We start from the raw sequence: 26,230 nt of genomic DNA, 5'->3' as shown, positions 1-26,230 counted from the left end.
TTCCAACTCATTATATTTACTTAGTCTGCATCAAGAACACTTTTTGTTTTGGATGGTGTAACTTTTGTGCCTATCTATCTATCTATCTATCTATCTATCTATCTATCTATCTATCTATCTATCTATCTATCTATCTATCTATCTATCTATCTATCTATCTATCTATCTATCTATCTATCTATCTATCTATCTATCTATCTATCTATCTATCTATCTATCTATCTATCTATCTATCTATCTATCTAATCTCCCTCCCTCCCTCCCTCCCTCCCTCCCTCCCTCCACACAACCTATCCATCTATCTTATCTATCTAAGGCTGTGTCTAGACTACATGCCTCTGTCGTCAGAGGCATGTAGATTAGACACATAGGCAAAGTCAAATGAAGCCGCGATTTAAATGATCGCAGCTTCATTTAAATTTACATGGCTGCTGCGCTGAGCCGACAAACAGTTGATCAGCTGTTTGTCCGCTCAGCGCGCTAGTCTGGACGCTACCCTGCCGACATCAAAGCCCTTTGTCGGCAGCCCTGTTATTCCTCGTGGGATGAGGTTTACGAGGCTGCCGACAAAGGGCTTTGATGTCGGCAGGGGAGCGTCCAGACTAGCGCGCTGAGCGGACAAACAGCTGATCAGCTGTTTGTCGGCTCAGCGCGGCAGCCATGTAAATTTAAATGAAGCCACAATCATTTAAATCGCGGCTTCATTTGACTTTGCCAAAACAACAAATCTACATGGCTCCGTCGACAGAGCCATGTAGTTTAGACATACCCTAAAAGAAGAACCCTGACACAAAGAGCAAGATGTTTGAAAGATCTCAGCATTCAAAACAGCTACCATTCTTCTTCTTCTTCTCAACCTACTCTCCACACACTCAGAAAAATCGGTGTTGTTCGTTGCTTTGCATTTTTGAAAATCGGGCCATTCAAATGCAAATCACAGGCCAACCAACAGTAGGTGTTTATACGCATATCTAGATTGACCCTGCTTACATGCTTAATATAAACCACCATACAAGCAGTGGGAAGGCAGGAGGAATACACACACATTGCAGGTTGAATGTGCCCAAAATTGCTTACAGGATCTAGGGCTTAATAGCTTAGGTACAGATTATTCACATTCATATGAAGTTATTACATTATTTTTTGTCTATGAATAAACCAAGTATAAATTAATCTTGCTGCTGTTTTTTTGTGAATGTAAGAACATAAGAACGACCACACTAGCTCAGCTCTATGGTCCATCTAATCCACCCAGTACCTTGTCTTCTGACAGTGGCCAGTTCCAGATGCTCTAAGAGTGAACAGAGCTGGACGTGACTGTTCCTTTGTTGTCCAGTCCCAGCATCTGGCAGCCAGAGGCCTAGGACACCCAGAAAATGGGTCTGTGTCCCTGACTATATTGGCTTATAGCCATTGATGGTCCTGGCCTCTCAAAAGAAGCAGACAGTTCAAATCAATTATATTTTGTGCTGAGATGAACTATAAGAATGTAATATAAGATAGAGCTAAAACTCATCAAACAAGCACACTGAAAACCTGCATTTCTCCCACAGGAAGCTGAAGGCTTGGCTGATGCAGAGGAAAGATGTGACCAACTGATCAAAACCAAGATCCAGCTTGAAGCTAAGATTAAGGAGCTGACTGAACGGCTGGAGGATGAGGAGGAGATGAACGCTGAACTGACAGCCAAAAAGAGGAAACTGGAGGATGAATGTTCAGAGCTGAAGAAAGATATTGACGATCTTGAGTTAACATTGGCCAAAGTTGAGAAAGAAAAGCATGCCACAGAAAACAAGGTGAAGGATATGAGAGAGAAGTGTGCATGCATGTCTTGAGGGAGACTGGCACTGGCAGCCGATAGGATGGGGTATGTGGTTATGAGGAACAAGTGGGTAAGGGAAAGACAGATCAGACAAAGAGCTGATAAGGGAAGAACTGGAACTGAAAAAGGCTAATACGGTCTTGGGATGTATTAGGCGAGGTATTTCCAGTAGGGATAAGGAGGTGTTAGTGCCATTATACAAGGCATTGGTGAGACCCCATTTGGAATACTGTGTGCAGTTCTGGTTTCCAATGTTTAAGAAGGATGAATTCAAACTGGAACAGGTACAAAGAAGGGCCACTAGGATGATCCGAGGAATGGAAAACCTGTCTTATGAAAGGAGACTCAAGGAGCTTGGCTTGTTTACCTTAACCAAGAGAAGGCTAAGGGGGGGACATGATTGCACTCTTTAAATATATTAGAGGGATAAATACCAGGGAGGGAGAGGAATTATTTAAGCTTAATATCAATGTGGACACGAACAAATGGATATAAGATGGCTAGTAGGAAGTTTAGACTTGAGATTAGACAAAGGTTTCTAACCATTAGAGGAGTGAGGTTCTGGAACGGCCTTCCAAGGGAAGTAGTGGGGGCAAAAGAGCTATCTGGCTTCAAGATTAAACTAGATGGTTTTATGAAGGGGATGGTTTGATGAGCTAATATGATCTTGATAACTAATTGACCATTCATTATCAGTGGGAAATAGGTCAATGGAGGGATGATAGGAGTTACTATAGAGAACTTTCTGGGTGTCTGGCTGGTGAGTCTTGCCCACATGCTCAGGGTTTAGCTGATCGCCATATTTGGGGTCGGGAAGGAATTTTCCTCCAGGGTAGATTGGCAGAGGCCCTGGAGCTTTTTCACCTTCCTCTGTAGCATGGGGTACAGATCACAGCTGGAGGATTCTCTGCATCTTGTGGTCTTCAAACTATTTGAAGGCTTCAATATCTGAGACATAGGTGAGAGGATTATTCTACGAGGGAGTGGGTGAGATTCTGTGGCCTGCACTGTGCTGGGGGTCAGACTAGATGATCATAATGGTCCCTTCTGACCTTAAAGTCTATGAGTCTATGAACTATCTGAGCAAGGAGACAATGCACCATCCACTGTCTGTACTCAATGAGGCAGGGGTCCTCTGGGGTCCTGTGATAAAAAAAATAGTATCTAATCATGTAATTAAACTCTATCACAATGGCTATGTTACACAGGAATTTCCTAACCCTGGAGTGCTTGACTTTGAAACTTTTCTTTTAATGTTTTTGAGTGAGGTATGAATATACAGACACACAAACACACACTTTCTTCCTTTACAAAACTAGTTTATATTTTGCATTCATTTAATAAAAAGATCAGTGCAGTATAATCTATTTACCTTTGTCATTTACTGTCCAAGTAAGTAATGGTAAGTACGTTAAAGCACTCATGCAGTATGATATGCCAGAAGTTAAGTGGGTTCCTTTCCAATGTATATTTCAATGGTAAGCAGTTTTGAAAACTGCCCAGAACACCAATTGGAATAGAAATTTCTAATGTCCTCATAACACTAAACTGTCCGACAGGAACAAAGGTTATTGCTGTATGCTGAGTACCTTTAAAAGTCTGAACATATATTTCAGTGCCTAAAGATTGAGAAGTGACGTCTTTTGAAGTATGGGCATTAAAGCTTGGGCATTGTTGTTTGGTTTCTGAATATGGCGGGAAAGCTCTTCCCTCAGACGGCAATGGGACAAACCCAGGCCTTAGACCAACAGCTGTGGGAGTTCTGTTCTGACTAGTTTCATGAAAATCTCCTCCATGCTTTTCCTGAGTTCATCCAGAGAAAAGTATCAGTAATTTAGATATGACCATTCTTTCTGCTTATTCTATGACATTTCTATGTCTCCAACATCTGTTGCTTGATTTTATAAAATCTTGGTTAAAAACATGAAGTGCAATAAATCTAAACTTTAAATGGGACTGTCATTTCACAACATTTTTATCTGTTGTTTTTAATTACCTTTGTTCAATTCAAAAGGTGAAAAACCTCACTGAGGAGATGGCAGTGCTGGATGAGACCATCGCTAAACTGACCAAGGAGAAGAAAGCCCTCCAGGAGGCCCATCAGCAGACCCTGGACGACCTGCAGGCAGAAGAGGACAAAGTGAACACACTGACCAAAGCGAAAACCAAGCTGGAGCAGCAAGTGGACGATGTAGGCACAACAACAAGTGGGGAGGATACAACCAGTGTGAAGTTAGGCTCTCGTTAGCAGAGATTTCATGGCCTTTTTCTATTTAGCTTGAAGGGTCACTGGAGCAAGAGAAGAAACTCCGCATGGACCTTGAAAGAGCCAAGAGGAAACTTGAGGGAGATTTGAAGCTGGCCCAGGAATCCACAATGGATTTAGAAAATGATAAACAACAGCTGGAGGAAAAACTGAAGAAGTAAGTATGGATTGCAGGGGACGGGAGCATCATGGCACCATGCAATTATGTTTGGATTTGGTTCTGGCACTAACTGTTTTTGTTTGTGTGTGTGAAAAGGAAAGACTTTGAAATAAGTCAGTTCCAAAGCAAAATTGAGGATGAGCAAGTCCTAGGCATCCAGCTCCAGAAGAAGATCAAAGAATTGCAGGCAAGTCATAATTTCTTTCTCTTCTGGCCTTCAGAACAAGTTCCATTAGAAGGAAGCGATCTTTCTTAACTGTGGTCTTAGGGTGATATAGCTATGTTGGTCAAGGGTTTGAGAGAACCACGTCTGGGACTGACACAGCACTGCTGACCTAGCCCTCAGTGCAGAGAAGCTGTGTTGGTGGAAAAAAGCTCCCATCAATGTAGGTGCTGATGAGAGCAGGGAGAAAGGAGGGACAATTGTACCAGGGCCCCAGTACATCTTTAAGCTGTGTGTAAATAAAGTAAATTGGAAAGAGGTGAACCCAATTAATACAATATACCTGTGACCCAAAATTCTCTCGGTGGACTTGGACATATCTATCCTCTCTCAAGGAAGCATTGTTCTTTTGCCACCTGAAATCCCTTGTATCAATGTAGGCAGCATCTCTTCAACAATGCTGTGCCTCCATAATTCTGTTAACAGCCCTATTGGTATAGTCCCTATGGTGAAGCCACAGCCTTATTGTTTCCTGCTCTTCCCTAGGCCCGTATTGAGGAGCTGGAGGAGGAGATAGAGGCTGAACGTGCCTCCCGGGCGAAAGCAGAGAAGCAGCGGTCGGATCTCGCCAGGGAACTTGAGGAGATCAGTGAGCGCCTGGAAGAAGCTGGTGGGGCCACAGCGGCTCAGATTGAGATGAACAAGAGGCGGGAGGCAGAATTCCAGAAAATGCGCCGAGACCTTGAAGAGGCCACTCTGCAGCATGAAGCCACGGCTGCCACCTTCCGGAAGAAGCACGCGGACAGCACAGCAGAGCTGGGGGAGCAAATCGACAACTTGCAGCGCGTCAAGCAGAAGCTGGAGAAGGAGAAGAGTGAACTGAAGATGGAGATTGATGATCTTGCTAGTAACCTGGAGACTGTCTCCAAAGCCAAGGTACAGACATAGAAATAGTATGTCTGTCTGTGTTTGTGTGTGTGTGTCTGTCTACCTCTATGTTTATTTCTGTAAACAGGCTGCACCTTCAAATTTGCACCTTCCAGTGTTAGTCTCAGATGATAATAAAGAGGAAAATTAACTGTAGTAATTGCTGTTGTAATGTCACCTATTTGCATAATATTTGGTTTTATGAAGGGTAAGATTTCCTCACTAATTGAGCCCATGTGTGTTTATCACGACAGAGCTCCTGCTGATCTGAGAATGCTGGAAAACTATTACGTTTATCCCCCTTTTTTATCCATTTCACACCTTACAGGCAAACCTTGAGAAGATGTGCCGCACTTTGGAAGATCAGCTGAGTGAGGTTAAGACAAAGGAAGAAGAGCATCAGCGTATGATCAATGACCTCAGTGCTCAAAGAGCTCGTTTGCAGACAGAATCAGGTAAGACAATAGCGTCTTTTGATGTACAACTGTGAGTGCACAAAGAATGTGGGAAAAGCAGAAAATTGCCATTTTATGTACATCTGATCCACAATGCTGCTTTACGCCTGCTAATAGCACTTTGATTACATCAGATTATCATCCTTAAAAGCCTCTTCCCAATCAATATGTTTTAAAGTAAAATATGACAGTATTATGTTCAAAAGTTTCAGAGGGGGAGACGAGTTAGTCTGTAACTGGAAAAACTTAAAAAACAATGAATTGTCTAGAAGCACCTTAAAGATTGTTTTTGTTGTTTTTTAAGTTTTTCCAGCATTAAGTTCAGTCAGTTGTTAATTGGTATAACCTGTATGGAATCTTCCTCAGGTGAATTTTCACGCCAGGTAGAAGAGAAAGATACTTTGATTTCTCAGCTCTCCAGAGGCAAACAGGCATTTACCCAACAGGTTGAGGAACTGAAGAGGCAACTAGAGGAGGAAGTAAAGGTGAGGATGTTTTCAACAGTGTTTTCTCTGAATATGAATTCCTGTTATGGGCAAGATATTAACCTCAAATAAGCCCTTGCAGCATAGAGAACAGAGGGGAAAGGTCCTGTTGGGTCACCTAACGCTGCACCATCCAATGCAGCATTGCTCCCTACAGTATATTTTTAAGTGTTTTACTCAGCCCTAGCTTTCTATTGGCCATCCATCACACCTAGCACCACCTCCCTGGGATAACACTCCACAGTCCAATGGAGCTCACTGTCAGGAGGATTCCCAGGACATTTAGATACACCACTGTGATGCTCCTGTTGTTTCTCCAGGCTAAGAACGCGTTGGCCCACGCCTTGCAGTCTGCTCGCCATGACTGCGACTTGCTCCGGGAGCAATATGAGGAGGAGCAGGAAGCCAAGGGTGAGCTGCAACGCACCCTGTCCAAGGCCAACAGTGAAGTGGCCCAGTGGAGAACCAAATACGAGACGGACGCCATTCAGCGCACAGAGGAACTGGAAGAGGCCAAGTAGGTGCTGGGGTGGGGGAAGACTTGAAGATGTCAGTGATACACCAGGATAGGAAAAGAAGAGGCCAAGAATGTGGATTTTGGAGGGGTGACTAGAGGAGTCCCACTATATGCATTTAGTGGCATGGGTTGGAAATTGGCAACTAGGCACTTTGGGTATACAGAGGCAGAGAGCCTGATAACTCTGTTGATAGTGTGTGTGTGTGTGTGTGTGTGTGTGTGTGTGTGTGCGCGCGCGCATGTGTGCATGTGTGCTGAGGGCAGAGGAATTATCAGAGAAAAAGTTCTGCATATGAATTGGATAAAAGTGACTGCGGAAGGGCCTAGATGGGGTATCGCACAGGGCTCACAGCCCGGCAGAGGTGACTTGTGCTGTCTCACATCCCTGAGCAGCTGCACACACTTTGCTTCCCATACTGCTCGCTAACTGGGGGCTGTATTGACAATCTCCCAGGAAGAAGCTTGCCCAGCGACTGCAGGATGCTGAGGAACACGTGGAAGCTGTCAATTCCAAATGTGCTTCCCTGGAAAAGACGAAGCAGAGGCTGCAGAACGAAGTGGAGGACCTGATGATTGATGTGGAAAGATCTAATGCTGCCTGCGCGGCTCTAGACAAGAAGCAGAAGAATTTCGACAAGGTATTTGGAGCTCTGCCTTTGGGGGTGTTGGATGGCGCAGCCTCTCATATCTCCGTTGCTTAGATTAAGGTCTTCTTGTTCTCCAGGTTCTGTCAGAATGGAAGCAGAAATATGAGGAAACGCAGGCTGAACTGGAAGCTTCCCAGAAGGAGTCCCGCGCTCTCAGCACAGAGCTGTTTAAGATGAAGAATGCTTATGAGGAAACCTTGGATCACCTTGAAACTCTCAAGCGGGAGAACAAGAACCTGCAGCGTAAGTCCCTGATCTCGTCTCCTAACACGGGGCGTCTGGAAAGTTGGGCAGCACAGCAACCTGAATCTGTCTGGGGGGTGGGGGGGGCATTGCTCAGGAGCCGTTCCCCTTGGCCCTTTGTTTGACTAGTTATTTGTCTGTAACCAACAGAGGAGATTTCTGACCTCACGGAGCAGATTGCAGAGGGGGGAAAGGCCCTCCATGAGCTGGAGAAAGTGAAAAAGCAGATTGAGCAAGAGAAATCGGAAATCCAGTCCGCTCTGGAGGAAGCTGAGGTACACGCACCATTAGTCACTGCCTTGCAAAGAGAGAATCCAAAAGGCTTGGAGCTGTGTGCTGTTGTGAACGTGGTGGGATACCTGACAGGGACAGGGGCACAGCACATGCTGTGCTGGAGGCTCTGGACTCGGTGTCCATGCTGTACAGAGCACTACGCTCCAGGCTTGGGTAGCATTTAACACTATTTGGCAGGCAAATACCATTTTCTCCCTTTGCTGACCCTTCGCTTGCTCTGGTTAAGGCTTCACTTGAACATGAAGAGGGCAAAATCCTCCGCATCCAGCTTGAGCTGAACCAGGTGAAGTCTGAAGTGGACAGGAAGATTGCAGAGAAAGATGAGGAAATTGAGCAGCTGAAGAGAAACCACATCAGAGTAGTGGAGTCCATGCAGAGCACCCTGGACGCAGAGATCCGGAGCCGAAATGAAGCCATGAGGCTGAAGAAGAAGATGGAGGGGGACCTGAATGAAATGGAGATCCAGCTGAGCCATGCCAATCGCATAGCTGCAGAGGTGCAGAAAAATCTGCGAAACACACAAGGCGTGCTCAAGGTACAGTCAGCCAAACACACCTGGTGCGATAGCTCAGCTGAGCTTCTCTGCTTTTCTGGGGCTTTGCAACCCATAGGTCACTGCTCTTGCTGCTTTCACAGGATACCCAGATACACCTGGATGACGCTCTCCGAAGCCAAGAGGACCTGAAGGAGCAGGTAGCCATGGTGGAGCGCAGAGCTAACCTGATGCAGGCTGAAATTGAGGAGCTGAGGGCGGCTCTGGAGCAGACGGAGAGGGCCAGGAAAGTGGCTGAACAGGAGCTTCTGGATGCAAGTGAACGAGTGCAGCTCCTGCACACCCAGGTCAGGGTCTAGTGTGAAAAGAACCCTACAAACACTACAGCCGGAGACTGCTGGGTCCATTCCACAGAGTACAGCTGGGGGGTGCTTGGAGAGGTTTGTGTCTGAAATGGCCTTTATGCTAACGCCCCTAGGCCACCCGTGACTTTCCACATGTTGTTCTGCTGCAGGCGACATGGGGGTGAGAAGGGTTCTAATTGCAGTGAGGAGATGGGGTGGGCAAGTGTCTCAGAGGCTCTGGGATTGGCTTTCATGTCTCTCATACAGTTTCCATCATTGGATACTTTTAAGTCATTTCTGTCAGTCCCTGGGGCTGAGGAAGTGTTTTGAACCAGAGATTATTCTGTTTTGTAATGGGCCACATTACAATAATTGGTGCATAGGGCTTGTCCCAGGCTGGGGGTCAGGATTGTGAGAGCCCTTCAAATATTCACAGCACATCTCTGACTAGCTGTCCATGTTCGGCAGGGACGAGGTGTTTGGAAGAGAATTCTGCTGTGGAAAAATGTTCACCATAATCTGTACAGTAAATACAAATATTGCGTCTATGTCCTAGAGTCGATATTTGGGGCGAATGGGAAAAACATCTTCTCTATTGTTGTTAAACAGAACACCAGTCTGATCAACACAAAGAAGAAGCTGGAAACTGACATTTCCCAGCTCCAGAGTGAAATGGAGGAGACAATCCAGGAGGCACGCAATGCAGATGAGAAGGCCAAGAAAGCAATCACTGATGTGAGTTGAAGGCACCTTTCAGTGGAGAGCATGGCCGTGTTTTCACCCAGCAGAGTTGGTTTTCTGAATTAGTTTCCTCTCTTTGCTCACTAGGCAGCCATGATGGCGGAGGAGCTGAAGAAGGAGCAGGACACCAGCGCCCACCTGGAGAGGATGAAGAAGAACCTGGACCAGACGGTGAAGGACCTGCAGCTCCGGCTGGATGAGGCAGAGCAGCTGGCACTGAAGGGTGGCAAGAAGCAAATCCAGAAACTGGAGGCCAGAGTGCGTGTTCCTCATATTTGTGTATGTGGAAGCATTTCCTATGTCGGTCCCAGTGAAACACAACAATGCATTTCTCGTTTCAGGTGCGTGAGCTGGAAGGTGAGGTTGACAATGAGCAGAAACGCAGCGCTGATGCTATTAAGGGGGTTCGCAAGTATGAGAGAAGAGTAAAGGAACTGACCTACCAGGTAAAGAGGGAGGTCCCCTGTGCTGTTACATCCTTCTTCAGGGAACACCAATTGTGTTCCTGTGAACGTGGAAAGAAGATTTTTTACGTTATGTGATAAGCAAATGAACTTACCTCTGTCCTACTTTATTAACTCTTTTAGTCTGAGGAAGACCGGAAGAATATTCTCAGGCTGCAGGATCTGGTCGATAAACTACAACTGAAAGTGAAAGCTTACAAGAGACAAGCTGAGGAGTCTGTAAGTACCATTTGGAGGAGACATGATAATGTATTCTAGTGAGTTGGGAATTGTAGTAACTAGCTGGATATTAGAAATTATGAAGCTGCGTTTGTTCAGCAGAATAACATGTAAGGATTAACATAACCTTGCAAATTGATGCTGATATTTAAGGGTATGTCTACACTACCCCCAGTTCGAACTAGCGGGGTAATGTAGGCATACCGCACTTGCAAATGAAGCCCGGGATTTGAATTTCCCGGGCTTCATTTGCATAAGCGGGGAGCCGCCATTTTTAAAACCCCGCTGGTTCGAACCCCGTGCAGCGCGGCTACACGGGGCTCGAACTAGGTAGTTCGAACTAGGATTCCTATTCCGAACTACCGGTATGTGGAATGAGGTGTACTGGTAGTTCGGAATAGGAATCCTAGGAAATAGGAAATTGAATAGGAAATTCAAATCCCGGGCTTCATTTGCAAGTGCGGTATGCCTACATTACCCTCCTAGTTCGAATTAGGAGGGTAGTGTAGACATACCCTCAGGGACAAATTACTGATAGAGTAAGCAAAGAAACAATACAAAATCATAAAAGAACAGTGTATGTAATTATATTTGACAAGCACAATTTGTCAATGTTTAGGTTCATAGTACATTACATAGACAATTTAATAGACTCATGCACGTCTGAGTCAGCTGCAAGCATGGCCTGATGAGGCCTTGCCTCTTTGTGAACGTGCACTTTGTGTTGCCTGACGCAGGCCCCTCAATGGGACAATTTGCAAGAGGGAGATTGTGAAATTTTCATTACTCACCCACTCCTCCAAATCACTGCCTTCACCTCAGGGACAGCAGGACAAGAAGGTTAAGAAGAATGGGGGGATCTGGTCCTTAGCACTGCCCAGACATGCCCAGGGCTCTTCACTGTGCCACACGGGCCTCCAGCAGCAATTTAAAGGGCCTGAGGCTCCACCTCTGAATTGCCAGGACCTGGGGTGGTTGCCCTCTTTGCTCCCCCTGTCAGTGGGCTTGCTGCAAATAGGGAGGGTCTGAGAGCGTAGCTGCCTGGCTGGGCATGAAGGAAAGAGATAAGAAATGCCTGATGAGTCTGTGCTGCCTGGCGAGGAGAGGGAAGAGGGAAAGTGGGAAGGAGGAAAGTGCTTCCTCCGTGAGGACCAGATCCCAACATCACAGGACTTAATGGAAAAGCTCTGGTTAACTTCATTAGACTTTGGATCAGGCTGTTAGGGAGGAATAGGGTTTGACAGGATGCAGGGTCGTCCCAAGCCATTCATGCGCCCTGGGCCCTGGGAGCGTGATGCACGGCCCCTCCCCCAGGGCACCGGCACATGCGCGGCCCCACCACCGCCCAGTCCAGCAGCGCCGTGCGGCACCCCCTACAATGGGGCGCCCTAGGCGGTCGCCTGGTAAGCCTGTAGCTTGGACCAGCTCTAACAGGATAGACGTTCCTGCTTCTCTCTGGAAACTGCTCCTCGTGTTCTGATTCTCTTCAGGGCAATCTGGATTCTTGAATATTGCATAATGGTTCCAATGGCTGATTAATGGGGCTAACTCCCCATCTTGCTCACTGGAATAGTGTGTCATCAAGGCTGTGTCTCCTGGGGTTGGGTGAACTTGTGTTCAAAGTTGGTATGGAATGGAAGGTAATTTGTTCATAGTCCTGTCCTGAATCCTAAGCATACAAACTGCAGACCTAACCTCACCAGCTAGAATGGATGGCGCTTCTCTTCCAGCCTTTGTGACCGTCTTGTCCCTCAGTGAATACATGTCTGGCAACAGCTGCATGTGCAGCATCATTCTACATTAAAATCATTTCACCTCGTGTTTAAGGGCTTCTCTAAATTAGAAAGTGGTGAGCGGGGGAAAGTGCAAACTTGGTCCAGGTAAGAAATGCTAAGTGGGTGACAGGGCCTGGGCCTTGTTCGCATGAAGCAGTTCTATCCCAAAGGCAGAAGAAGGGAGTCAGTGAGAAGGACTAGCACAGTCCCATCTAGTTAGACTTAGTGGCTAGATAGCCCACTTGGCAGCCAGGAATTGGAGCCCAGGGTCACAGCTGCAGGTAGAGGCCACGGTCATGGCCTAAGTCAGGGGGCAGCAATCAGAGCTTACGGCAGAACTGGCTTACCTGGAGTGAGGTAAGGCAGGAAGAGGGTTGGAGCTAAGGCAGGAGCAGGACAGGAACAAGGCAAAACTAGGCTGGGAACAAGGCAGGAACCGGCTCTGCCACAGCTGTGGGTACATGTGCTGAGCAGTTGTTGAATTGCTGCTGGGTTTAAGAACCAGTCTCCTGAAACTTCCAGCCAATCAGGCAGCCTTATTATAGATCAGTCTCTATGACAGTCCACACAAGGCTGGAAGAAACACTCTTTCTTTGTCAAAAATTAAACCAGAGCCTCCGCCAGGGATGTAGCTAGGCAAATGAGTCCCTGCTGCAGGCTTCTTGAGATGGCTGAAGAGTGTCTACAGTTTGGGTTAGGAGAGGAAGTAAATGCACCTGCGAGGAACCTTTGTTCCCAGCTGGAGACTGATGGGGCAGTTATAGCGGTGAGGAGCTAGGGCACTGGCTTTCGTTTGTCAAACACCTCAGCCCTGTGTTGATATTTAACAGGTATCACTGGAACCATGGGGGTGCTGTGGGCATTGCCTTTGGATCCTCGCTTCCTGAGCCATGGGGGTGGGGGGGGGGGGGGGTCAGAGCTGAAGGAGGCCCAGCCAGAACTTGCAAGACTGCATTCCAAGCCTACAGGATGTCAGCCTGGACCTGCCAGTTGTGGGGATCCCACTGGCTCACTCGGAGCAATGTTGGCTTCAGGGTGTATCTGCTCTCCTGTATTGTTATGTGCTGGGCGGCTGCAGCTGTCAGTGATGGAGACAGTTGTCCCTAGTGGTCAGAGCAAGAGTCAGGTATGGTGGTAGACTATCATTTGAGAGTCAGGAATCAGAGCCCAGAGTCAGGACCAGACGACTGGGAGCGTAGCAAGGCATGAGCAAAGCTGGGAATGAACAGGAGGGATCACAGACATAACTGACTGCTAGGAGCAACTCTTGAACTGCTGCTACTGGGCTTAGCAACTGATCAGTGGAGCCCTCCAGCCAGTCAGGGTGTGTAGCCAATCAGGCAGGCTCCTTCCGACCAGCTGCCAGCAGGAGACTGGCTCTCTTGCAGTCCTGCTTCCAGAGTGGATCTGCTACAGGACCTAAGGCAGGAGCAGGACAGGAAGAAGGTAAAACTAGGCTGGGAAGGGTCAGCACTTGGGTTTTCACAACTCTCTCTCCTTCCTCAGGAGGAACTGTCCAACGTCAACCTCACCAAGTTCCGCAAGATCCAGCATGAGCTGGAAGAGGCTGAGGAGCGAGCTGACATTGCGGAGTCCCAGGTCAACAAACTCCGGGTGAAGAGCCGCGAGATTCACAGGAAGATTGAAGGAGAAGAGTGAGGATTTCACCGTGCTGCAAAGTGACTGAAGAGATGCACAAAATGTGAAACGCTCTGTCACTCTGCTTTGTATTTAGTGTTTGTTCTGTCCCCGGTGTCTAGCAAATAAAGATTATAGAGACCTTTGCATACAAAGAACTAGTGGCTTTTTTTTTTTGCAGATTACCTCTGGGGTCTTATTAAGGTTTGTGTGACAATATTAACTCTTGTCCCTTGCATGCTTCCATTACAATATAGTCTTAAATTAGACGATAATATCATATTTCTCCCTTATACATTACTGGAAGATTTACCCAACATTGCTCAGGTCCTTCAGGGCAAGGGACTTGGCATGTGGGGAGGTGCAAAGTCAGGGCTGGGGCTTGGAGATGCGGGTGGCCCAGGGTAGGAGGCTGGGGAAGAAGGGGTTATTGGAGTCAGGGTTGGTGGGGGTGAGGGGGTGAGGAGGGACTCAGGGCAAAGAGTGGGGGTGTAGGAGTCAGGACAGGGGTTAGGAGGGAGAGGGCTCAGGACACAGGGTTGGGAATGGCCAATGGCTACACCCTGGGGCCGGGGCAGCAGGGGCTGGGCAGCCCATCTGCTGACCTGGCGGGGCGGGGACCATGTAGCCCACCTGTCAGCTACTCCCAGGGACCAGCCTAGGGCAGTGAGGGATACACAGCCCAGCCACTGGCACTCCCTAGGGCCATCCTGGGGCAGCAGAGGCCATGCTGGCTGGCTGTGATTGCTCCCCAGGGCTGGGGCACTTGCTTCTCCCCCCCCCCCACCCCTATGGTCATTCTGGAGCATAACTGTCCCTGCTATCACATCCCTCCCTTTCTGTTTGATGGGAAACAAACCCATACCAGGCACATCCCAGTGTCCTAGAATAATCAGACTTTGGCCTGGCTTCAAGTTATGATAAGAGGAAGCGGCATACCCAATTTGGTGGTCCTCGCTTTTACCATTTAGGAGGAGCAGACATGGACAGACAGATGCCCAAACTCTCTCAAATATATAGTAGATTACATTATTCGGGGGGGAGGGGGAAGTGTTCAATGTGACACAATAATTTAGAAAGTGAGTGCTCAAGAGTAAGAAATTCCACGTCAATGTTAAAACTTCAGCCTAAGCCCTGTTCTGTTACATACGGGTTCTTATATCCTCCTCCTCATCATGGTATTTGAGTACTTCCCAGTCACGTATTAGATGGCGGAATTAACTCTTGTCACAGGTTGTTTGTTCTTTCTCTCAGCCTCTCTACAGGAAGGACTTGTGTGCACAGAGGAGTGTTTACTTTTGGTAGCGCTAGCCAAAGTTAGGCGAGGGAGTTCTCGGGGTAAAAGAGGAGCAATTAAATGATCCTTGGGTAAGTTTGTTGTCTGTAGTGTGTGTGTTTGCTTGCTGCTTGACTGAAAGATACCTGGGGCCTATTTGCTTTGGGGACTGTGTGCTGATCCTAGAGTCTTGCACGGCAAGGCTAAAAGCTGTTTAATGATGCATTGATCCCTGAACTCTTTAGCACCCATCAATCCGTAAGTGGTGGGGGCTACTCAGGCCTTTAGAAACCCCACTCGTAAGCAACCAGAGGAGCTAACAATCAGGGGAATTATGGGAGGGTGTTTAGAAGGGAAATGTGCGTGATTCAGCGGGGAGGGAGAAGGGCCAGATTAACTTAAAGTTATTATTAAATTTATGATTCTATTAATGTTCTTTAGTCTTTTTTATACTTAAGGCCAAAAACAGCCCTTGAGAAAAACAAAACATCAAGAAAAGAATGAATTGCAGGAGTAAAAAGACAATGCAGGCAGAAGTCCAGCAGTAGAACGGGGGCCATCCAGTTTATTGTACCCAACGTAGCATGTACGATTACTGATATACATGTGCATCAAGGAGCTCTTGGCCCTCTGAGACTGTGTATGGGCGTTGAAGACCAGAGTGGCTGAACTGGGGAGACAGAGAGGTACGTAGATGAGATTTCAGGAAACAGTAGAATGGTCCCACCTATGGTCTAGCAGCCTCTGTGCTGTTGAGGAGGATGAAAGTCTCAGGAAAGGAAAATATCCAACTAGAGCTGAAGGAAATGATTTGATAGTTGGGACCCTCCTTCCAGATGATGAGGTATCCTCTCGCATGGAGGATACCTCTCTGGGAGAGGGATTCCACTTATTAGGAAGAGACGGGTAATAGTTATGGGGGATTTGATCATTAGAAAGATAGATAACTGGGTTTGTGATGACTGGGAGAACCACATGGTGACATACATGCCTGGTGCGAATGTTGCAGATCTCTCGAGACAATTAGATAAACTGATGCGAAGGAGGCAGTGATCATGGTACACGTATGATGTTTCCAGTTCTACATGCAGGGCCAGTTAGACAGGTTTCAGTGTGTGGATGAGACAAGGGAACCTGTACAGGAAGGACAGGCTCCACTTAAACCAAAATGGAACCAGATTGCTGGCACTTTACATTTAAAAGGTCATAGAGCAGTTTTAAACTAAAGGCTGGGGGACAGTTGACAGGTGTGGAGGAGCATGTCGAAGTATTTCCTCATATAATGCACAGACTATCTGCAGAACACTTTGCCCGAGGATGTTGTGAAAGCCAAGACTATAAGAGGGTTCAAAACACAACTAGATAAATTCATGGAGGACAGATCCATCAATGGCTCTTAGCCAAGATGAACAGGGATGGTGTCCCTACTCTCTGGTTATCAGATGATTGGGGATGGATCACTTAATGATTATCTGTACCGTTCATTCCCTCAGGACCACCAGGCACTGGCCTTTGTCAGAGGACAGGACACTGGTCTAAATGGACCTTTGGTCTGACCCAGTATGACCCTTCTTTTGGTCTTTGGGTTCTTTGGCGGTGGTGTTTTGATATATTAGTTAAGATGCAAATTCCCATTACTATTTAAATGTATTCCTCCAGAATACTTCCCTAGTTTGCTTATGAGAATGTCATGGGGAATGTGACAGAAGCCTTATTAAAATCAAGATACACCATGTCTACTGCTTCTCTCCTATCCACTAGGCCAATGTTCCTGCCAAAAAGGGAAATTAGGTTGGTTTGGCATAACTTGTTCTTGACAAATGGATTATTCCTTATACACCTATTTATTCTCTCGGTGCTTACAAATAGATTGTTTAATAATCTGTTCCAGTATCTTTCTAGGTATCAAAGTTAGGTTGATTGGTCTATTATTCCCCAAGTCCTCAATGTTACTCTTTTAGAAAATAGGTGCTTTGCTTGCCCATTTCCAGTCCTGTGTTGGCTTCCTCATTTCCCTGGAGGTGCTCAATCCCTGCTCTGCCCAGGCCCCATCCTGGCCTCTGTCGGAAGACAGGCTACAGGGCTAGATGGATCTTTTGCTCTGACCCAGTGTGGCCGTTCTGATGGTTTTATGGTCTCATCGGGCAACACAGATTGTAGATATATTGTGTATAATTATGATCTGATTTTATTGTGTTTTGAACAAACTTCAGTTCCCACCCAAAAGCTGTCCAGGTGCATTCTCTTCTGTCTTTTTGAGTCACTCCCATGTTCTCCATGGAAGGAAAAAGGACAGTTCTTCTTAGTGAGATAAGAAAGGTAGAAACTTCCGAGGCTAGCTAGAGAGCAGTGTTTTCTGAACCCTGGTGGGTGAGAAGCTGCCTTCTTTTGGCTGTTTATGTAAATGAGTGCAAACATGCTCTAAACATGCAAATCAATAGACTAAGCTATTTGCATGAGCACTCCAGATTTCTGGCCCTTCTGCAATAACAGGTATGTCTGTTGATGGAAGAGTGCAGAGAGCGTTCCAGGTGCCTGTGCTTAGGGCTCACTGCTCACAACAAAGCCACCTCAGTGGTAGCTGAGAGGGAAGATGGTGCCGCCAACCCCCTGCCTATACTGACAGGCTTGTGAGGGAGGGTAAGGAGTGAGGGTTGCGCATGGAGAGTCCATGCGAATTTGTAGGGACACAGCTTAGACCAAGCTTGAATGGAAAACAACCACCAATACAGGCAGCAAGCTGTCTAAGACAGACATGAAAACCTGACTGAAAAAGAACCAAGTATCATGCCAAGTTGTCAGTGGGAGCCTGCATTCCTATGTGACAGCTGTTCGTGACCTAGCTCCTCACAGATCTGACTGCACAGCCTCAAGAGAACACATGAGATGCCTTGGAGGCATAGTTGGATCGGATGGAGCTGCACCATGTGCGGTGAGGTGGGAGTCTTGGCAGACTAAGAGCACTGCTTTGGTTTGAGTTCAATTTCAGAAAGACAGAATGAAGATCGGAGAAAAGGTTAGCTTAGTTATGTGGCCTCCTCTGTGCTGGGTAACATGAGCCCCCAGGATTTGAGACTGTGTTCCATCGGCTGGGCTTGCAATGCAACTCACTACAAAAACTGACATCTGCAGTGTGAGGAACAATGAATGGAATTCAGAAGTAAGTTACAATCAGCCATCAGTGTGTGAGAGAGCGGATCCCAAATGCAGCCAGGCAAAAGGGGACTACCTAACTATAATTTTGGCACAAAAACACAGCTTCTTCAATACCAAAATATTTTGTGAATTCATGTCAATTTTGCTGAATTCATTTGGCCAAGGAAACCCTTATAATCTGAAATGTTTTGGTTTGAAATTTTCTAAACAAAATGTTTCAATTTTTTGCTTTAAAACTGTCTTAAATTTAATTTTGAAAAAAAAAATATTTAAAAGCGCAAAATCTACACAAAATGGTGTTACATAAAGGATGATGATAATAGTATCCGATTGAGACACTGGGACTACGTCTACACTGGCATGATTTTCTGAAAATGCTTTTAACGGAAAACTTTTTCGTTAAAAGCATTTTCAGGAAAGCACATCTAGATTGGCAGGATGCTTTTCCGCAAAAGCACTTTTTGTGGAAAAGCGTCTGTGGCCAATCTAGAAGTGGTTTTCCGCAAAAAAGCCCCGATGGCCATTTTCGCGATCAGGGCTTTTTTGCGGAAAACAGTACTGTGCTGTCTACATTGGACCTTTTGCGCAAAAGCCTTTCGGAAAAAGACTTTTGCCCGAACGGGAGCAGCATAGTATTTCTTACATGAGATCGTCAGTGCTTTTCCGGAAATTCAAGCGGCCAGTGTAGACAGCTGGCAAGTTTTTCTGCAAAAGCAGATGATTTTGCGGAAAAACTTGCCAGTCTAGACACAGCCTGGGCGTGTACTTGGCTGGCTCCACTTCCCACTGCTTTGGCTGCCACATCTACATTGCTAGGGCTAGTGCACTAGCAGAGTTAAGATTGGTATATTGCCTTGAGTTGGAATTTGTAGCTCCAGCTCAAAGTGTAGACGTACCATTCCAGGATTGGGACTATTCCAAATTTCTCTCCTTTGGCTTTGCTGCAGGATCTACCAGACTATGGTTACCAAAAAGCCATAATAATTAATAATTATAACCACTTAATCTTTACCAAATGCTGTGAGACAGAAATCTAAAGTGTCAAATTATCAGTCAGTGGCAGAGCCAGAACTAGATGCCAACGGATCTGACTGCTCTGCTCTAACTACTAGAGAACACTTCCTCTTTTCAAATTCCTAGTCACAATATTTATAGGAGATTTATTCACATAGCTGGTAAGACAACAAATATTTCTATATATATATCTATGTCTTATATGAATGACAATTATGCTATGAGTCAAGTTTGCCAAACAATGCTTTGCCAAAAATGTCTTGACCTAAGAAAGAGGAGGAGGCATGTTACATGTGCTGAGAAGACCTTATAAAAGTGCCCTTAAGATGAAACTGCCTTGTGCTTGCACAGAAAGCTTCAAGGTAAGTGTAGTGGGAATCTGGGCTTGCAGAGAAGAGAAAGTACCCCTGCATTCCACACATCCCATTCCATTCCTGCTGCTGCTAGCACCCGTATCCAGCAGGGACTGCCTGTGCCAACCAGATTTTTAAACCCACTTCTCAAGGCACCGATCCGTTCTCAAGCTACCCTTTATCACTGGAGTTTCATGCAGCAGTAAGAAGGGAATTTCTGTTTCTATTTGACAGTACTGACCGGCCTCCAGCCTGCATACTATCCACCTGGGAACCCCAAAGAGGTAAGATTCTGATTTCCAAGGGTGTGTGTGTGTGTGTGTGTGTGTGTGTGTGTGTGTGAATGACCCTCTAGTGTGGCATATCTGTATAGCTGCATGATAGTCAATGTGTCCCCAGTGGGCTTATGCCCATTGTGTAACTGCACTGCATATTGTGCTTGGGTGTGTTGGCCATGACAGCCAGCTCCCAAAGCGGCTGGACTTGAAACCACAGAGCGCTGATGCTGGGCTGCCCAGTGCCCTCCTCGAGATACCGCTCCTGGCGACCCACGTCGCAATGCAATTGTACGCAGTGAGCTCCTGGCCCCAGCTCTTAGATCTGTAACAAGCCAGGCCAGAGGGCCCAACAGAGGGATGCCTACCAGGGGACTGAATCTAATGACATGTCCTCAGAATAAATTCTGAGAGCCTGGCATGAGTTGCCTTCAGAAGAGGGTTCTGGGCAGAGCTGAAGGCAGCTGGTGGCCCTTTCACACCAACTCCCTGACCAGTCTGACAGAACTGCTAACACACTGTAGGGCTATCCCAAGGGTTTTGATTACCCTATGCATGCTGAAGACATACCCCCACCCAACTGGAGTTGGGGGGGGGGGGAGCAGCTCTATGGCAGGAGCTGCACTTAGGGCTGCAGGGGAAGGACTTGTGGGGGGTAGGGCCAGGTGCAGGGCAGAGAGGCTGGCTGGGAGCAGGTGGGGGTCACACAGGCGAAGCTGCAGGCCAGGAGGAGGAGTGGGGGGTGGCTATGCAGCCAGCTGGAGATGGGCAGAAGCGGAAACACACAGGTAAAGAGCAGCTGGGTGACTGCCCACCTTACCTGCTTGATGACTAGCCCCAGCAGTGGCCCTACACACAAGCAGCATATGCTGGTGGTGCCCTATGCAGCCACATATGCTGCATATGCCTAAGGACAACCTTGAAACACTGTATAGTTTAATATAGTGAAATAAGGAAATTATAAAAGGAATAAAGACAAATGAAGATATATTGGTAATAGCTGGTCAACTGGATGGGAGAGACAGACAGAGCTTAAGTTATAGGAAAAGCACAGACTTTGTTACCTAATGCAGGAAAATTCTTTATCAAAAGCATTGACAACAGTTGCCTCCCCTTTGCACCTCTCCCAAGATGTCCCGGCCCTACTGCCTTTCCATTGCAAGCACAGCACACAGTCTAAAATGGAGCCAGAAGAGAGGACATAAGAGGGCTCTCCTAATTTCTTGTGGAAAAGGCCATTTGCTAATTGCTCCTGTAGAGATCTATTTCCACCGTTCCTACTAACAAAAGCAATGAGCAATGGAGTAAATCACAATGGAACTGCCTGGTCCTGGTTATAGAGATCTGAATCGACAAAGCAAAAAAGGGGAGGGAATGAAAAGTTTGATTAAAATGAGTGTCTGGGTCTAAAATGTGTCAGAGCCTCTCACCCACCTCTGGGGATTCTTTTGTTAAATCATTGCGCCAACAATGTCACACATTTTCTTCCCATCAGAATTCACTGCTGAGGGGCCCTAGATAAACCGCAGCCATGTCTTCGGATGCTGAGATGGCCATCTTTGGGGTGGCAGCTCCTTTCCTCCGCAAGACAGAGAAGGAGAGAATTGAGGCCCAGAACAAGCCTTTCGATGCCAAGACATCAGTCTTTGTGGTGCATCCCAAGGAATCCTTTGTCAAAAGTGTACTCCAGAGTCGGGAAGGAGGGAAGGCCACAGTCAAGACGGAAAAAGGAGAAGTAAGTAAAACTAAGGGGTAAAGAATAGCATTTTGTTCCTCTTGTGTCCTAGCTGATAGAAATGGGTCCCTTGTTTCCTTCCAGACGTTGACTGTTAAGGAAGATCAAATCTTCTCCATGAACCCTCCCAAATATGACAAAATTGAGGACATGGCAATGATGACCCATCTCCATGAACCTGGTGTCCTGTATAACCTCAAAGAGCGTTATGCAGCCTGGATGATCTATGTAAGTACACGCCGAAGTCTTCCCATGCCTCCCAAACTGCAGGGGAGGCCTCAGGCGGGCTGCAGCAGCTGGCGCCCCAGGCGGAACACGCGATCAGCGCCCTCGCCTGCATGGTCCTCAATGGCATGACATCATCATTCGGCACCCTGGGCACCCTGTTGAAGGCGGCACCCGAGGCGACGGCCGAGTCGGCCTATGCTCACGGGCCGCCCCTGCCAAACAGCTACACTAAACCATGTGGAATCCAATTGCCTTCTCGCCCTTTCTTTCAGACCTACTCAGGCCTCTTCTGTGTCACTATCAACCCCTACAAGTGGCTGCCAGTGTACAACCCAGAGGTGGTGATGGCCTACAGAGGCAAGAAGCGCCAAGAGGCCCCTCCACACATCTTCTCCATCTCTGACAACGCCTATCAGTTCATGTTAACGGGTGAGCGGCTCAGCCACTGAAACATAATTATATGGTGGTGAAACCTTAATAAGAACACGAGAATGACCACACTGGGTCAGACCAATGGTCCGTCTAGCCCAGTATCCTGTCCTCCAAAAGTGGCCAGTGCCAGATGTTTCAGAGGGAATGAACAGAAGAGGTCAATTTGATTTGTTGGGGCTGGTCCTGCTTCCAGCAGGGGTTTGGAGTAGGTGATCTCCTGAGATCTCTTTCTACCCCAGTCTTCTATGATTCTATGAATTAAAGTTTGAGCCAGACCCTGTTGTCTAGGACAAGCTATTTGCAGAGAGGTGTTTAGGTACACCCATAGCATTGGAATGCATCCCTGACTATCTCGATTAATAGTTACTGGTGAACCTATCCTCCATGAAATTATCTAATTGGTTTTTTAATCCAGTTACACATTTCCCTTCACAACAACCCCCAGCAGCAAATTCCAAAAGTTGATTGTGTATTGTGCGAAGGAGTACTTCCCATTATATTACTTTTAGATCTGCTGCCTATTGATTTAATTGTATGGCTCCTGGTTCTATTATGGGAAGGGTTAAATAGCACTTCCATATTCACTTTTCATGGTTTGTCTTTTATGGTGTGTTCTTAAGGCAAATCAAAATGCTCTTGCCAGGAAATATGACAGGCAGCTAAAGACACCAAAAAGTTTCAAGACTGGCAATGTGCAAACGGGAATTCATCCAAACCCAAACTGAACTTGACTCAGACAGTAGCTTGGCATTCAGAGGTGACTGAAAGCTTCAGCAAGAACCCAAATCAAATTTTTTTGGACGTTTCAAGCTTGTGGTTTATGGAAATAGCACAGAATTTCCTTATCTGCTTCTGTACCTCCTGGCTGTTCCTGGATCCAAAGAAGAATTCTCAACAAATCTTAACACTCTGTTCCCAGGACCTCTGATTATCCCTGACTTTGGGTGCTGTATGTCATTTACACTTGTGCAAGGTGGTGCATCAGAATTCTCCACTCCCTTACACCATGAGAGTAAATTCACACATATGTTGCACTCTTTTTGTACTGGTGCTATGCAGATGGCCTTAAAATGAGGGTCAGGCTATTATTCGGTATACGCCTTTGCTGTGCAGAGAAGTTGCTTGATCAGATTTCTGTAAGAGGGAATTGTGTGGAAGGGAAGTGGGCACAAGTATCCTGTGATGGCTCCGTTGTTCTGTATGGAATTATTTTAATTATTTATTATGGCTAGGTTCTTCAAAGGGGGCTGAGGGAGATAGATTCCCAGCTCCCATGGACTTGAGTTAGTTGCCTGATGGTCTGAGGCTCTTTGCAAATCCCAGCACTTATTTGTTTCACTCCATTTTCAGTCAGCTCCATGTTCCCTGGTAATTCTTTTAAAAGTCTCCTTTGTTCTGTCTCTTCCACAGATCGGGAGAATCAGTCGATCCTGATCACGTATGTATACTTCCCTACTCTGGTCTGTGCTGGTTTTGCTGCGCACTGCAAGGAGAACTCTTTGGTTATGTGTTCTCTGTTTCTCTGTTTGAATGGACAGTGGAGAATCCGGTGCTGGAAAGACTGTGAACACAAAGCGTGTCATCCAGTACTTCGCAACAATTGCAGCTAGTGGGGAGAAGAAGAAGGAGGAGCCAGGCAAAATGCATGTGAGTTGTCATAAGAATGGCCATACTCTAGACCAGTATCCTGTCCTCCAAAAGTGGCTAATGCTAGGTGCCCGAAAGGGAATGAACAGAACGGGGAATCATCAGGAGTACGTCTAGACTACAGGCTTTTGTCGACAGAAGTTTTGTCGACAGATACTGTCGACAAAGCTTCTGTCGACAAAGAGCGTCTAGACTACATTCAGTTCTGTCGACAAAGCAAGCTGCTTTGGCGACATGGCAGTGTAGACGCAAAGGACAGTTTAGATGCAATAACGCCTTCTGTCGACAGAACTCTGTCAACAAAAGGCGTTATTCCTCGTAAAATGAGGTTTACCAGCGTTGACAAAACTGCTGAGTTCTGTCGACGTTATGTCAACAGAACTCAGCGGTAATGTAGACGCAGGTTTAGTTTTGTCAACAAAAGTCCACTTTTGTCGACAAAACCCTGTAGTCTAGACACACCCCAAGTGACTCCTGTCATCCATTTCCAGCCCCTGACAAACAGAGGCCAGGGACACCATTCCTACCCATTCTGGCTTATAGCCATTGATGGACCTAACCTCCGTGAATTTATTTTGTGCTTTTTTGAACCATGTTAATGTCCTGGTCTTCACAATGTCCTCTGGCAGTCACTAGAGATAGGTGTAGTACGAAGAGAACCTGAGACATAAGTCCTTGTATCAGAGGCCTGGTATGAAACCAGAAGTCAGGGCGAAAGTAGTGGCCAAAGCTTTACTGATATAAGTCAGGCCCTGCTCACAGAATCTGGCAAGAACAGGGCTGATATTGCAGAAACACACATTCCTAAGAAGTGCTAAACACAGAACACTAACACAAATGCATTCGAGAAGGATGGCATCAGAACACCCTAATAACAACACATTCCCCAGGGGTCACAGGAACTCGCTGACCCATCTGAAAGATAAGGACAGCATGGTATTTGATTGAACCAACATGCACAAGGCAATGGGTGTCATTGAGATACTTCAGACGGTGTCCCCTAGCCATTTTGAAAGGGCAATACGTAGCTTGTGATATCTGTGTATAAAGATGTATCTGAGAGGGGGTGTCTTGGCTGGCCTAGGGGATAATGGAAAGTCATGGCATTAACCAAGCTAGTCTTTGTTAGTGTGTTAGTGTACCTGTAACCATTAACCAGCATATGAGGACTGTAGTTTGTTGACAATAAACCAGACCAAGTACCTTCACTGCAAACTGAATCTGGTTATTGTGCACTTCAGTTGAGGTCTGCTGTGCCAATTATATGCATAGAGCTGGGACAGCGCACACAGAGCCAAACGTAATAACAATGGGATCAAATGTTCTGTTCCGAAATTGCTATGGGGTTTAAAACAACCTTAATCATATATACAGTAGCCCAATGTCTGTGAGTCTGTAAGGCTGATGTACACAGCCATGCCCCCTGGCCGTGTACGTCACCGCTCCGCCCCCTCCCTCGTGGCGGCCCGGCTGAGCAGGCAGCACTCAGCTGAGCGCCACGGCGGGAGGGGAAGAGGAACGGGGGCGGGGAGAGATGGAGGGGAGAGAGAGGAAGGAGAAGGAGGAGAAGAGAAAGGGAGAGTGAGAGGCAGGAAGGGAAGAAGAGAAAGAAAGAGACGGAGAGAGACAGAAGGAGAGAGAGGCAGGAGGCAGAGGAGAGCTGAGAGAGAGTGGGGGAGGCAGTAGGAGGAGAGAGAAAGAGAGACGGAGCGAGAGACCGGAGGCTCAGGAGAGAAGACCAAGGTGGAGGAGAGACCTGAAAATCCCGTCTTATGACGGGCTAATTGGCTAGTATGACAATAATGATTGCTTTGTAGGGAACCCTTGAAGATCAGATCATCAGCGCCAACCCCCTGCTGGAGGCCTTTGGAAATGCCAAGACCGTGAGGAATGACAACTCCTCGCGCTTTGTAAGTCTTTTTGACAAAAATTGCTCCTAGTCGCAAGTGCAGTGCACAGCAGGGCTGACAATCACTGCAGTGAGGGCTGTGTGTGGGGCTCTGTGCCCACACACGGGGTGGAGCCTTGGGCAGAAGGAGTGGGCAAAGGACAGCTAGCCTTAGCGCCACTCAGACCATGGTGCACTCCCCCCAAACTTCAGAGCCGTGTGGGGCTCTCGAAACCAGGGCTCCTGGCTCCTGCTGCTGCTACTGCCTCCTTTGTCCCCTCCCCCATTGACCGGTCTGGCAATGCAATGGGCCATTGACAGTCCTATCATCAGAATGTGATAATATAAATCTAGGCTGAGATTTCTAGCCTGCTAAAAGTGCCTCCAGGCAGCTTTGCAAATCCCACTCCTGGAGTCTTCCTTGGAGGGTTTTTAATTAAATGGCTTTTTTCTATTACAGGGTAAATTCATCAGAATCCACTTTGGTGCCACAGGGAAACTGGCTTCTGCTGACATTGAAACATGTAAGAAATGTCCCTCAAAGGGTCCTGGTGCTCTGTCTCTCTTTCTTTC

The 26,230-nt window shown here is 46.9% G+C and overlaps 2 protein-coding genes across 2 annotated transcripts in view; both read left to right on the top strand.

Moving 5' to 3' along the window:
• LOC102454405 (myosin heavy chain, skeletal muscle, adult-like) overlaps positions 1-13,811 on the top strand; it is a 36,590-nt gene extending 22,779 nt beyond the window's left edge. Inside the window, exons 23-40 of the mRNA XM_075903410.1 lie at positions 1,554-1,796; positions 3,837-4,013; positions 4,100-4,245; positions 4,345-4,435; positions 4,958-5,347; positions 5,667-5,793; positions 6,160-6,278; positions 6,599-6,795; positions 7,250-7,433; positions 7,520-7,685; positions 7,836-7,960; positions 8,206-8,514; positions 8,616-8,819; positions 9,426-9,551; positions 9,645-9,815; positions 9,899-10,003; positions 10,145-10,240; positions 13,522-13,811. Coding sequence (XP_075759525.1) covers positions 1,554-1,796; positions 3,837-4,013; positions 4,100-4,245; positions 4,345-4,435; positions 4,958-5,347; positions 5,667-5,793; positions 6,160-6,278; positions 6,599-6,795; positions 7,250-7,433; positions 7,520-7,685; positions 7,836-7,960; positions 8,206-8,514; positions 8,616-8,819; positions 9,426-9,551; positions 9,645-9,815; positions 9,899-10,003; positions 10,145-10,240; positions 13,522-13,674 — 3,129 coding nt within the window. The 3' untranslated portion in view covers positions 13,675-13,811. The remainder of the gene's footprint in view (positions 1-1,553; positions 1,797-3,836; positions 4,014-4,099; positions 4,246-4,344; positions 4,436-4,957; positions 5,348-5,666; positions 5,794-6,159; positions 6,279-6,598; positions 6,796-7,249; positions 7,434-7,519; positions 7,686-7,835; positions 7,961-8,205; positions 8,515-8,615; positions 8,820-9,425; positions 9,552-9,644; positions 9,816-9,898; positions 10,004-10,144; positions 10,241-13,521) is intronic.
• Positions 13,812-19,358: 5,547 nt separating this feature from the next.
• Positions 19,359-26,230, top strand: part of LOC102445983 (myosin heavy chain, skeletal muscle, adult) — a 43,763-nt gene continuing 36,891 nt past the window's right edge. Inside the window, exons 1-9 of the mRNA XM_006130512.4 lie at positions 19,359-19,461; positions 19,687-19,736; positions 21,223-21,462; positions 21,547-21,690; positions 21,963-22,119; positions 23,533-23,560; positions 23,661-23,769; positions 25,587-25,679; positions 26,118-26,181. Coding sequence (XP_006130574.2) covers positions 21,259-21,462; positions 21,547-21,690; positions 21,963-22,119; positions 23,533-23,560; positions 23,661-23,769; positions 25,587-25,679; positions 26,118-26,181 — 799 coding nt within the window. The 5' untranslated portion in view covers positions 19,359-19,461; positions 19,687-19,736; positions 21,223-21,258. The remainder of the gene's footprint in view (positions 19,462-19,686; positions 19,737-21,222; positions 21,463-21,546; positions 21,691-21,962; positions 22,120-23,532; positions 23,561-23,660; positions 23,770-25,586; positions 25,680-26,117; positions 26,182-26,230) is intronic.

The sequence above is a fragment of the Pelodiscus sinensis genome, chromosome 20 (genome assembly GCF_049634645.1).
Source record: "Pelodiscus sinensis isolate JC-2024 chromosome 20, ASM4963464v1, whole genome shotgun sequence".
Lineage (NCBI taxonomy): Eukaryota > Metazoa > Chordata > Testudines > Trionychidae > Pelodiscus > Pelodiscus sinensis.
This window is presented reverse-complemented; position numbering and strand designations above follow the sequence as displayed.